This window comes from Ptiloglossa arizonensis, chromosome 4 (genome assembly GCF_051014685.1).
Source record: "Ptiloglossa arizonensis isolate GNS036 chromosome 4, iyPtiAriz1_principal, whole genome shotgun sequence".
Taxonomy (NCBI): Eukaryota; Metazoa; Arthropoda; class Insecta; order Hymenoptera; family Colletidae; genus Ptiloglossa; species Ptiloglossa arizonensis.
This window is the reverse complement of record NC_135051.1, coordinates 7414154-7428511: the sequence shown is the minus strand read 5'-3', so window position 1 is coordinate 7428511 and position 14358 is coordinate 7414154. Positions and strand designations below refer to the sequence as shown.

Sequence of the window (14358 nt, the reverse complement as noted above, 5' to 3'; positions counted from 1 at the left end):
TTCCAGTCTAATAATTTACGGCAGCTCGCGCGCAAAGGGACGTTTTAAATTATGGATTCGGTCGCTGGGGGTGCTGGAACGGTTTATCTTTCACTTTTGTGCTTGCCACCTACAGCGACCTGGTTATGTCTACGCGTTCCAGGCGAAACAGGAAGAAAAAAGTCCGGCCCTTATTTCGACTGTTTAATCAGAAAACGTTTCCCACGTTGATTTGTCCACTTGCTCGAAATAGGTCACGGAAAAGGTGCAAGTATTTCACGTTGGGAATATTTACTTGGAAATATCAAACGGGACGAGCGTAGTCTTGTGCGAAAGTGTATTTTATATTTTAATCATTTTTTCGGGTTAAGAATGCTAGGGACGGTGAGAAATCGGGGTAAATTATTGGCTTGTACGAAAAGTTTTGTTTTCCAAAATGGAGAACGTTTAATTTAATAAAGTGTTTATACGCTCTGAAAAAATCGTGTTTCGTTTGCACCAAAAAAAAACGAAATGACTTTCCGAACAACCCAATATTTTTCGTTGGGTATATTTATATTTTAACCATTTTATCGGATTAAGAATTCTAAGGACAGTAACAAATCGGGGTAAATTATTGGTTTGTTTGGAAATTTTGTTTTCCAAAATGGAGAATGTATAATTTAATAAAATGTTTATACGCTCTGAAAAAATCGTGTTTCATTTTCAGCGAAAAAAAACGAAATGACTTTCCGAACAACCCAATATTTTTCGTTGGGTATATTTATATTTTAACCATTTTTTCGGATTAAGAATTCTAAGGACAGTAACAAATCGGGGTAAATTATTGGTTTGTTCGGAAATTTTGTTTTCCAAAATGGAGAATGTATAATTTAATAAAATGTTTATACGCTCTGAAAAAATCGTGTTTCATTTTCAGCGAAAAAAAAACGAAATGACTTTCCGAACAACCCAATATTTTTCGTTGGGTATATTTATATTTTAACCATTTTTTCGGATTAAGAATTCTAAGGACAGTAACAAATCGGGGTAAATTATTGGTTTGTTCGGAAATTTTGTTTTCCAAAATGGAGAATGTATAATTTAATAAAATGTTTATACGCTCTGAAAAAATCGTGTTTCATTTTCAGCGAAAAAAAACGAAATGACTTTCCGAACAACCCAATATTTTTCGTTGGGTATATTTATATTTTAACCATTTTATCGGATTAAGAATTCTAAGGACAGTAACAAATCGGGGTAAATTATTGGTTTGTTCGGAAATTTTGTTTTCCAAAATGGAGAATGTATAATTTAATAAAATGTTTATACGCTCTGAAAAAATCGTGTTTCATTTTCAGCGTAAAAAAACGAAATGACTTTCCGAACAATCCAATATTTTTCGTTGGGTATATTTATTTAGAAAAATCAAACAGCACGAACGTAGTCTCGTGCGAAAGTATATTTATATTTTAATCATTTTTCGGGATTATCTGCAGAATTCTAAGAAGAACAAATCAGGGTAAATTATAATGTTAATCGAGGAATACTTTAAATACGCAGAAAGTAATACTTGAGAACCTTTTGTATAAGTTACGCTCGTAAATGTAAAAAATGTTCGAAGCAGTGTTTTCCAAAGTTGGGAACGTGCAAAATAATTGTTAAAACTGTCGTAATCTTAATTAACTTCTTAGAAAAGGTCAGAACAATAATCGTGCAATATTACTCGATCAATTATCGCAATATTACTCATAGTTAGTCGATTCTTAAGCGATGAAATTAAGACGATACATTTAGCGACAAAAAAAAACAGTTTTTTTTCCAACTAAAGAATGCGTCATTTCGTTCATCCATTGTAAAGACAAATTATTTGAATTATACTACAAATTATGCTATCACGCTCCATATTTTTCAGCTCTGGACTGTTATTTGTTCCCAAATTTTTCACCGGGAAGAAATTTTAATCTTCGAAACCGAGTAAATTGATCGTATTAGGAATCCAGGCAGAGAAATAAAAATGGTTTAGAAAAAAAAAAGAAAACGTTCTCCGTTAGTTTTTCACGGACTTATCGAACCGTCTCTCGTATACTCGATGAATTTTCGAAATCTATTCTTTCGAAAATAAAGCTTTACGGAGAGAGAGAGAGAGAGAGAGAGAGAGAGAGAGAGAGAGAGAGAGAGAGAGAGAGAGAGAGAGAGAGAGAGAGAGAGAGAGAGAGAGAGAGAGAGAGAGAGAGAGAGAGAGAGAGAGAGAGAGAGAGAGAGAGAGAAAGAAGTTTCAATACAACTTGGACTTACTTTCCCTCGAGGACTTACAATTACCAGCGCTCTTTGTGCTTTCTTTTCATCTGTTCTTTTTATTTTCGCGTATTGAACGCCGTACAAAAATGGAGCGTGCGTAAAAGGAACAGCTTTCGAGGGCAGAAAATTCCATCTCGAGCTTGTTCGCTCTTTGTGATGGTACTAGTGGTATTTCTACAGCTGAAAAACATGAAAATGATTGGTAAAATACGCGGAAAATGTTTAACTGTAATTTTCTTTTTTCTTTTTTTTTTTCGGGGAGTAAATTTCACGAAACGTGGATTGTTTAAAATAGTCACTTCTCGCGCGAGTGCACATAAAACCAACACTTTGGATACTAGATTCTCTGCGATTATTGCACCGGACGCGCATGGTGGTGCAGTTAATTTCTTCGTTCCAAGGTTGAAACGAAACGATGCTCTTATATCATCCTTGCATACACTGCACCCCATCTAACGTTCCATGCACTCGTTGAAGATTTACAATTTTCTTCTGGGAAACGTTTTCGAGCGAAATTAAAGAATACATACCGTAAGAATCGTTGCAACAAAGAACGTTTTGTTACCGTGTTGAAAATTTTATCGAAACAACGGAATACACAAAATAAACGTATTTACGTGTACATTATTCATTTTCACGAAATCAGAGTTCGGTAAATGTAAAAAGTGCAAATATAATCGATGCGATTACGAGGATCAATATTTATCCGAGAAATAAAATTCTGAATTGAATTATTGAAATTTTAATTTAAAATGTAAAATTTAATTATTGAAATTTCACTTGTTAATGTAGAATTTCATTGTTTGCCTTTAAATTTCAAATTCTTTGTTTCGTTTTTTTTTTCAAGTAAATATCAACGGTTCAAAATTTCATTACGATACAACGATTTCATTTCTAAAGTTTATATATTTATTCATTTATACTTATATTTATCCCGATCGGGATAATTTATCATTTATCCCCACAAAACGCAATTATGGACGAGTGATAATAGAAAGAAATTGCTACAAATTGTAAAAAATTGCTACTAGTGTAAAATTCACGTTTGTTCGATCACACTGGTTCAGGTTTAAGTTCGATTCCAAAGTATCACCACTTTTGAATATTTCTGTATGTTCGTCGATCATTACCAAATACGAGTCTTTTTATTTTCAGGCGAGCCTGGCAGTCACGTGTTTGGAAGCATCAGTGACGGTGTTTTCCACGGGAAAATCATTTTGCCTCGCAGTGGCGCGTGGTACGTGGAAAAGGCGCACTATTACTTTCCACCACGCGAGATAAATGACACGTTACATTCTGTAATCTATCACGAGAATGACATCAGCGACCCATATGCCCATCTGCGAAAAGGTTCGTTTGAGTCGTCAAATATTATATTTCCATCGTGAGCAATAACACCATAGAAATTCCTCGGTGATACGTAACAGACGACTAATTATTTTTAAAATAACTTTGTTCGATTCTCTTTGCATAATGCGATCGATTGAGAATCTAATAAAAAATTCCAGTAAAATTCACAGAGGAAAATCGATGGAGTGTGTACACGATATTTTTTTTATAGGAAATAACCAAGCAGTAATTTCTTTAAACGATATATAAAAAATAACGATATTTGATTGGAATCGTTTCCTAAATTTATCCTAAGTTTTCTAAATTTGTGAATAATATTATTTCTTAATTTAAGATCTATATAAGGATAGACCTTAAAACTATTTTAAAAGATATTTCTAGTATAGACTCGAGTACACTCGAGTGCAGTGGTTAGAAAGTTAACAAGTTTCTTTTGAAATTAATTTGATTAGAAAAAATAGTCCAAACCGTTGCTGTACACAGTACTGGAAGCTTACAATTCGTCGAGTGCACGCATCTCTGATAGATGTTCAAAGTTACGAAACTAGTCCGAGTACGGTGAAATTTGGTCGAATTTTTATCGAGAGATCCTCGTCGATTCATCGATGATATCCTCGCGAAGATAGAACGAGAAGTACAAGAGTGTCGGTTTGCATCAGTGATGTCACACCGATACGTTGCACGATATTGCTTTGAAGCTCCGAGTGCATGTAATACGAACCGCGCTCGGTGTTGCACCCACTCTCGGTGCATCTTATGCGCTCTCCTCGTCTCCACGGTTCGCACGTGGCTGGCTTGGTCCGAAATACAAAACTACGATTCGAGTAACAAATTCTTTATTGTCTTTCCTCAACCTCTACAATGTAAATTTCGATAACGCGTGTCATAATCGATAGGAAGCTCTCGTTGTTCTCGTGAACATTAAATTTTAATAGTAAATTTTTCTTTTTAATATTTGAAAAAGAAATATATTCGTTGACAATACTCACTCGTGGTTCTTACATTCTTGGTCGATTTCTTTGCCACGAATCTCATACGATATTTTAAACGAAGCGTTACTTTGGTATCGTCGATAAAATTATTGACACCTAATTAGTCATCGCTACTCGTTCACCCAAACGTTTACAATACTCGTGAATAATACTCACTGGTGGTTCTTACATTCTTGGTCGATTTCCTTGCCACGAATCTCACAAGATATTTTCAACGAAGCGTTACTTTGTCCAGAAAATCATTGATACCTAATTAGTCATCGCTACTCGTTCACCCAAACGTTTGCAATACTCGTGGACAATACTCACTCGTAGTTCTTACGACTCAATTTCTTTGCCACGAATCTCAAACGATATTTTCAACGAAGTGTCATTTTGGTATCGTCCAGAAAATCATTAGTACCTAATTAGTCGTCGCTACTCGTTCACCCAAACGTTTATAATACTCGTGGACAATACTCGTGGAGACAATCCTCACTCATGGTTCTTACGAGTCGATTCCCTTGCGAGGAATCTCACAAGATATTTTCAACGAAGCGTTACTTTGTCCAGAAAATCATTGATACCTAATTAGTCGTCGCTACTCGTTCACCCAAAGGTTTAAGGGCATCTGAGCGGACGGTCCTTTCGCTCGTAAAACTTACCCACCTAATAATCGCATCTTCCGGTGACTCTACGTTGAAAGGGCCGCGAGCAACCAGCCAAGATAAACACCCAACGTCGGTCGAAAGAAACGTAGTCCTCGGTAAAATCTGGCCCGTTTGGACGTTCATCGTTAAACCATTATGCTCAGTAGCGTTTCTATGGATCTGACGGATACCTCGACACACTCGTTCATCGTCGTACGACTCTGCGTTTACACACTTGGACGAACACCCCCTTTGCCATGCACGTCCCCTGCCATGAACGGATGACAGTTCAGATTACATAGCGAGGCATCCTTAAAGGAGTACCCGACCGTGGATGGTTTTTAAACGAATCACCTTAACGACGCACCCTGATTCGCGCAGCTCACTTCGGGTCACCCTGTTCGTGAATAAACGAGCACACGCAGACGCACAAACCTGCGGAATCACCGGTTGTTGGAGTCAGGCTCGGACAGGTAGGATTCGAGCGTTACGAGGACACTAACGTATGTTAGAAAAGTGTTTAACGACTCGATACAGACGGAACATCGCGACTTCCGGTCTATTTGCCACGAGAAAAGTTGCGACGACGCCATTGCACGTATCCGTGTATACCACTGGTTTCCAAGTTGCCCCGGGAAACTCATTGGTACCTAATTACTCGTCGCTACTCGATTACCCAAACGTTTACAATACTCGTGAATAATACTCACTCGTGGTTCTTACGACTCGATTTCCTTGGTATGAATCTCACACGATATTTTCAACGAAGTGTCACTTTGGTATCGTCCAGAAAATTATTGGTACCTAATTAGTCGTCGCTACTCGTCCCCGCTGAAGTCAGGCTCGAACAGGTAGGATTCGAGCGTTACGAAGACACTCGTAAGTTAGAAAAGTGTTTAACGACTCGATACAGACGGAACATCGCGACTTCCGGTCCATTTGCCACGAGAAAAGATGCGACGACGTCATTGCACGTATCCGTGCATAACACTGGTTTCCAAGTTGCCCCGGTTTGCAAAGTCTTTTACGAACCACTGTGGGATTTCTCACGTAGATGCACCGTTCCTTTCTGCGAATATTGGATCGATACGTAAATAAATAAGTTTTCTTATTTTTTTTTTTTTTTTTGGATTATACATTCTGAATTTTTACTACCGGGATACGACGAGGGGAGGTATTATTTCGAGAAAGATTTTCCTTTATTGAAATTGTGTACGTTTCAAGACGACTACCTGATCACATTTTGACCTTATTTTGCGGGACGAATTTACTTAATGGAAGGGTTGCATTGGCACGTTGACCAGATTTCGTGCACGTATGCGCTAAACTGATTGTGAGTAAAAAATGCTTAGTCAATATACGTAGGTCGAAAAATCAATGTTGTCAGCGGTGATAGCGATTTTCGATTTTATTAACGTCAATGCATTGTCCGATTTTTCCGTAAGAATAATATAATAGTATAAAATAAATAGAAAAATGTAATGTTAATTGACCGAGTAAAAAATGCTTAATCAACACACGTAGGTCGAATTTGTAAGCGTCAATGCCTTGTCCGATTTTTCCATGGTAAAAATAATACAATACTATGAACTAAATAGAGAAATATAATTTTCCGTTGGACACAAAATTGCAAATAATTATTACTTTACACATTTTGTCATAATTAAAGTCATTTATCACCCGACCCGATATACCCGATACTAAATTTACCACCTAAAAATATGAACAGCGAAATAAAATTGTATTTGATCGAAAAGTGATTATACAAACGCGGCAAACAAATTTTAATTCGATATGGAACTATCGGACGTGTTGTATCGATTATCGGTTTATTGCAAAAACTTTAATTTCTCGATGTAATCCCTTTTTGTGCCAGTAAAAATCGAATATGCGTTCACCTGGAGAAGTTGTTCAACTTCAATAACGGTGTAATATTCGTAGAATTATTAACGAAACTGCGTTTACCAAAAAATTCTTTCATTCTACAGTACGATAACAATACATCGTTAGACTGTGTAATAATAATACATCATTGGATTCTGTAATAATAATAATACATCGTTAGACTCTGTAATAATAATACATCGTTAGACTCTGTAGTAATAATAATACATCGTTGGACTCTGTAATAATAATACATCGTTGGACTCTGTAATAATAATACATCATTGGACTCTGTAATTATAATACATCATTGGACTCTGTAATAATAATACATCGTTGGACTGTGTAATGATAATACATTGTTGGACTCTGTAATAATAATACATCGTTGGACTCTGTAATAATAATACATCGTTGGACTCTATAATAATAATACATCGTTGGACTGTGTAATAATAATACATGCTTGAAATTTACCATTCGAAACGCATTGGAACGAGTTTGGCATCGTTGTTAGGAGCTCCTCCGGGCTTCGGAGGTCTCGGTTGATATCGTGAATTCCATCTGCAGTTCGCGATGTCATTACGGAAGAAAGTAGTCCATTCGTGCGCGTATGGGGCTATTTGGGAAACAGGGAACAGCTCTGCGGAAGGTGTTCACCGAATCCGAATTAGGCATCGCCGGTGACGTGGTTCCATAGGTACGCGTGCAGATTTCGCTTCGGTCCGACAGCCCCTTCCGTGTTTACAGCGTTTGTGCAAACAACCGAGCGCTTAAATAAACAGTTGCCATATCGCGTATATTATTTATCGCGGTTTGTCGTCCATATTGCGCTCCACGGATGAACTCCCGCCATCTTGCCTGTTTGCCTACTGGATATACGCGCGCTGTTATGAATCGTGCAACATTAACGCTGCGCGCCGCTGCTACAATTTCAACGAATTTGTCGAATCTCACTGTCGAGACTGGACAAACACCTCTCTTTCGGTTCTCGGGAATTTTTCAACGGTATTTCGAAAAAGAAAAACATTTTCTGTAAGAAAAGATAGTTATCTATCGAAACAATTATTCTTTTTTCTATCGTATCTATGACCTTCTCTGGAACAAGTTTAAATAATCACCTTCTCTGGAATAAATCTAAATTTGTTTCTTCTCTTTCTATCGTACTCGTCGTCGGAGTGTAAAGTAATTTCGTTTTCCAAAATGAAGATTATGTAATTTAATCAAATGTTTCTACATTCTGAGACAATGGTGTTTCATTTTCACCAAAGAAAAACGAAACGATTTCCTGAACGACCCAATATTTTTCGTTGGGTATATTTAGTTAGAAAATTCAAACAGGACGAATGCAGTCTCGTACGAAAGTATATTTATATTTTAATCCGAACGACCTAATGTAACGACAAATCTCAAATATCTCGCGCGTAGAAAGATGTTTTTTAAGTTTCGCGAAAGAAGAAACTTTCGTTTTTAAGATCGAATCGGTCATTTTACAACGAATGTACAACGATTAGTATAATATTTCATTCGAGATAACAACAATTTCAACCGGTCCTGTGCGTGTTGTGTATTTCTCCACACGGCTCGATTCCAAAATTGTGGAACTGACCCCCTATCTAGCTCACATTGCATCAAATGGTGGCAGATGGTTAATTTCGCGAGACAAACGGTCATATTTTAATAAAATGTCCGTTAAATCTTCCCCCGATCGTTGAAATCCTATTCAGGGTGTAAACTATTGTGTCTTGGTTTATAGTAACGACGAGACAATCTTCGAATGGAAATCCATTCGCTGGCCGTTCGATCGTGTCTCGTATCGATCTTCCCAATCCGCTGAGGTTTGTTTAGTAACGCGCATTACGGAGAACAAGGTACCCACAGAGCAAACGAACGTTTGTCCCTTTGCTGGCTCCCATAACGGTAATCCGTATTAACGCGGCTACGCAGATACCGATAAATCTAACCAATATCTTCACGCCAAAACGCCAAGTCATTAAAGCTCGTGGCTCTTGGTTAACCCGCCAATAAAACCGGCAGCCAACCGCTGCAATTATCTCGGATACCGGGATCGACGTATTTGGCGCGTTCTGACCCATGATGAATCTGGATTCCAAAAAGCACAGAGAGAGCATTTACGCGTAGAAAAGCCACGGTTATTCGAATCGATTATTTGCGCGGTGTGTATATGTGTGTGTGTGTGTGTGTGTGTATATATATGTATATAATATACCTGGTATTATAATAATGGGAACACGAGAGGGAAACTTGGCAAAATTTTCGAAAAAGAAATTTTTACTAATTGTGAACGTCATTCGAGAAACTAGTATCTCTATAGTTGCAATCGGTGCATCCGGTGCATTACGTTGTTTCGCTTTGATTCTTGCACGAAATGTTTACAAATTGTGAACATTACTCGAGAAACCAGTATCTGTATAGTTACTATCGTTACGTTGTTTCACTTCGATTCTCACACGAAATGTTTACAAATTGTGAACATCAGTCGAGAAACCAGTATCTATCTCTATAGTTGCAATCGTTGCAATCGTTGCATCCGATGCATTACGTTGTTGCACTTCGATTTTCACACGAAATGTTTACAAATTATGAACATCACTCGAGAAACCAATATCTCTATAGTTGCAATCGTTGCATCCGATGCATTACGTTGTTTTGCTTTAATTCTCACACGAAATGTTTACAAATTGAGAACATTACTCGAGAAACCAATATCTCTATAGTTGCAATCGTTGCATCCGATGCATTACGTTGTTTCACTTCGATTTTTACACAGAATGTTTACAAATTGTGAATGTGTCGATTCTCACACGAACTGTACTTACACTAACTGCCATTAGTTTTTTCTTAGGTAATTATATTTTTGATACTAAGCAGGATAATTTATTAACGCGATATAAAAATTGATAACAAGTTATGGAACTTTTCAATTGTTGCCGGTTCTCTGGCACGATTTGATTAAATCTAACTTTTTAAACTACTCCGACCGCTTGTTTATTTATGCCAAAAAGGTCAATTGAAGCTGCTAGAAAGTAAATATAGTATTTGCGTCAGCATCTAGCGACGAAAATTTATTTAAATGTGAAATTTCACACACCGTGTAAAATTAAAATAATAAAGGCTCCGCCTGGTTGTTATTAAGCGTAACCTACATTCATCATGAAAGGAGTGTTGGTACTCGATGAATAATTTCTGTTACGTACGTATACGAAAAAAATACTATCTTTTTACACGTTCATCGTCAGATCAAGGTGCATTCAGTACCTGTGTGTACAACTGGCTACATTCATTGATACCGGAAACATAATCGCAAACACTTTCTTTCAACTTTCATAATTCCCGAACCAGAACTCGTATCAACGAATGTAAAAGAAATTTCTTAACAGTGCACGTATTTTTAATGATACCTTATTATGTTAAAGCATGTGTGAGAAAAGCGAAATTGTGGCCAACTTCCTACTGTTCTTCTTCCGTATAATTAAATTAATTTACCCAACCCCTCCGTGCACGGGTGTAATATTTCTTCACGTTAAAACGTGGGACACAATTTTTAAAACATTGATAACTCTGTTAATATTTTCTTTCAACTGTTACAAACACGGTTCTTTTACGCTGTGTACGGTATAATTCTTTTGTGCATAATATATTGCATAATTTTGAAAACATTGATAATTTTATCAATGTTGCAATATTTTCCAACAATTGTTACAAACACGTATGATTCTTTCACGCTGTGTACGTTATAATTCTTTTGTAATATATGGCACAATTTTGAAAACATTCTTAACTTTGCAAATATTTTCCTTCAATTGTTACAAACACGGTAGATTCTTTCACGCGATATATGATATAATTCTTTTGAGCAATATACGGCGATTACAACAAATTCTCAACCTCTCCAATCATTTTTGTACATAGTCCTTTTAATACCTCCACTCTACACACTGCTAAACAATTGTATCGAACGCAGAGGTTAGTTCCTCGAAACTCCTGCTAATTTGATCGAAAGCTATCGCCATATCGACGAAGTGATTCATAAGAGCTATATCCTGTGGGCGTTCGGTTTACACTTTGAATAACTCTCCTGTCGGGATGTTGACGATTGGGATATCGATAGCTGAATACTGGTTACCATATACACCTAACACCGGGATCATTCGCTTACTCTCAATTGCTACAAGTAATCGTAACGATAAAACGATCAAGAGAAATTCCTATCGATAAACAGTGCTGATGGAAAAGAAGTCCTATCAGTGTTTTCGAATATCCACACATGAACAGGGATGGTCTACAACAGGTTCAATTAAATTGAAAAACACATATAACAGGTACAAATTTATTTTATTCATATTCACGTGCTTACAATCTATATCGCATAAAATATATATATTCTATTATTATTTTTGCTCATTCGTATATTTACATTTCTTGTGAGGAAACTGACTGACCTGAATAATTAATTTCCTGTCTGCGTAACACTATTGGTCGTTGAATATATACATATGAACAGGGATGGTCTACAACAGGTTCAATTAAATTGAAAAATACACAGAACAGCTACATATTTATTTTATTCATATTCATGTATAATACTTAGAATTTATATCACATAAAAAAAATACATATATTCTGAGTATGTTATCATTTTTGCTGATTCATATATTTACATTTCTTGTGAGAAAACTGACTGACCTTTCGTCGGTCCAAGTTAGCTTAACATGTTAGTACACGGTGCTCTATATTTACAATACACAACTTTTATGTTATCATATATATATATATATATATATAAAATTGAGAAATTAAAGACAGCAGGGTGGTGTTATCTTCTCATCCAAGAATGTATAATCGTTAATTTCCAGTCTGTATAACACTATTAGACACCCTGTAGATCCGTTATTGGCCAGGAGCGTGAGTCACCTGGTTCATCCGAAACAGAATGCATAATGCATCGATCGTTACGTAAATGCACGAACAAATGTTTTCATTGTGAGAATTGATCTACGAAATGTTCCAACGATCGTGCAAAAATCGTAGCCACAATGCACACCGAACCATTTATACTGTCTTGTATAGTTTCTAAAAACGAGACGGTCGAATAAAACGACTATAAACGGCGCGACACCAGCGGCAACATTTCCAACGTCGTTGAAAAAAGAAAAAGAAGAGAAAGAGAGGAAAAATGGAAAATAGAAACACAGAAACAAAAACACGAACGACATTTTGAAACTCCGTTCACGGTTTAGAAACAACGGTGTCAGTTTCGGTTAGTGGGTTTTGGTAAGCGAGTTTGCGGCAATACTTATTCCGCGGAAGTTGAAAGGACAACGACATTCGTCGAGCTCGCAAACACGAGGCAACGCCACGGGATAAATTAGTGGAAGGGATTCGTCGAAGCGACGCTTTTTAAAAATAGAATTTCATTGTAATGGATCGCGTTTAATATCACGGAGGAAACGTTAACGACCGTTCCCGAATCTCTCGCCTTGGAGAGAGAGAGAGAGAGAGAGAGAGAGAGAGAGAGAGAGAGAGAGAGAGAGAGAGAGAGAGAGAGAGAGAGAAAGAGGGGGGGAAAAAAAGAAAAATTTTATACAATGCCTGGCGGCTGCATCGGTTGGTCGCATCGTTGTAAAAAAAAAAAAAGGAAACGCGATTTCACACTCGTGTCCGTACATCGCTGACCGCGTCCTCAAAATAATAGCATCGTCGTTACGGGCGATACGACACCCAAGGGGAAGCGGTTAAGTTTGTCATTACGTGACGCATTATGTCCGTGCATCCGCTTTGCAGACACAGCTCCCTGCATTTCGAAATTACACGAATAATTAAACTGCGCATTGGCGCTTCCGCTGCGACGCGTTAGAACTTCGTTCGTTGATACGAAAGGGAACCATATTCGATGCTGTTCTCGAGTTATACGTACTCGTCGCGTTGTTACTCGAGCCCGGTCCTTGTGTATACGCGGTTCACTCGTCATGTGCTTCTTCGTTGCGATTCATCGAAAATAATATCGAACCTGATAGATCCTATAGATCTGGATCAAATTTTCGAACATCGAACGGGGATGCATTTGCCTCCAAAAGAAAAAAAAGAAACTCGGAATTATTTTTCCTTTAGACTTACTTCAGAGGCAGGAAAACTTCAACGATTCGTTCTTGATAATATTCTCACGAAGATGCATCGTTCAATGTAAAAATTTGAATTTTTCGGGAATTACTGTTCGATGTTAGTTTTTATATCAATTTTTAAGAACGTTCGATTTCCCGAAAAAGCAAAGAAAAACCACTTAGTAGCTGTGGTATCGCCGACGATGTGATTCAAATTTTTATATTCAATATTTTCGTATTACTTTTCGGGAATTACTATTCGTTGTTATTTTTTATATAAATTTCTAAGAACGTTCGATTTCCTTTTTCCAGGCGAACTCTGCGACTATGGTATCGTCGACGATGTGATTCAAATTTTTATATTCAATATTTTCGTATTATTTTTCGGGAATTACTATTCGATATTATTTTTGATAAATTTCTAAGAACGTTCGATTTCCTTTTTCCAGGCGAACTCAGTGACTGTGGTATCGCCAACGATGTTCAAATTTTTATATTCAGTATTTTCGTATTATTTTTCGGGAATTACTGTTCGATATTATTTTTGATAAATTTCTAAGAACGTTCGATTCCCTTTCTCCAGGTGGACTCAGCGGCTGTGGTGTCGCCGACGATGTGATAGAGTGGATGGATAGAATTCAAAATTCTGGCCAAGCGGACGTTCCGCCTTTAGAGAGGACCGCGAACAAGAAAAGCAAACCGCAGGCGGATTCATGGAACACCGGTCAGGAATCACCTGGTCACAAATACTCTCGAGAAGCTAACGAACCTAGTCATCGGAGAGCACCAAGGGCAGCCAGGCCGAAAGAGGAAAACAAAAACACTTGTTCCCTTTTTATTCAGACTGATCCCCTTATATGGAGATATATATCCGAACAGGTAAACCAACAAGATTACGCTCCTCAAATTAACAAAGTAAGACCCTTTCGACCGTTCGAGTCCCAAGCAGCGCGATCGCGCTTCTCAGATTTTGCATGGAAAACCCTGAAACACATCAGATCATTCAGAAAGTCACTTCGTTCATTTTTTTTTTTTTTTTTTTTTTTTAATAAAAGTGTACAAACATTTTATCAAATTATATATTCTCCATTTTGGAAAACGAAATGACTTTCCGAACAACCC

At 37.2% G+C, this 14358-nt stretch overlaps 1 protein-coding gene across 2 annotated transcripts in view; it reads left to right on the top strand.

The window, feature by feature from the left end:
- The window catches only part of Kuz (zinc-dependent metalloprotease kuz), a 171268-nt gene that overhangs the window by 143079 nt on the left and 13831 nt on the right, over positions 1-14358 (top strand). For both annotated transcript variants that reach the window (XM_076308705.1, XM_076308706.1), the window contains exons 4-5: positions 3415-3609; positions 13820-14115. In XM_076308705.1, the coding sequence (XP_076164820.1) occupies positions 3415-3609; positions 13820-14115 (491 nt within the window). The remainder of the gene's footprint in view (positions 1-3414; positions 3610-13819; positions 14116-14358) is intronic.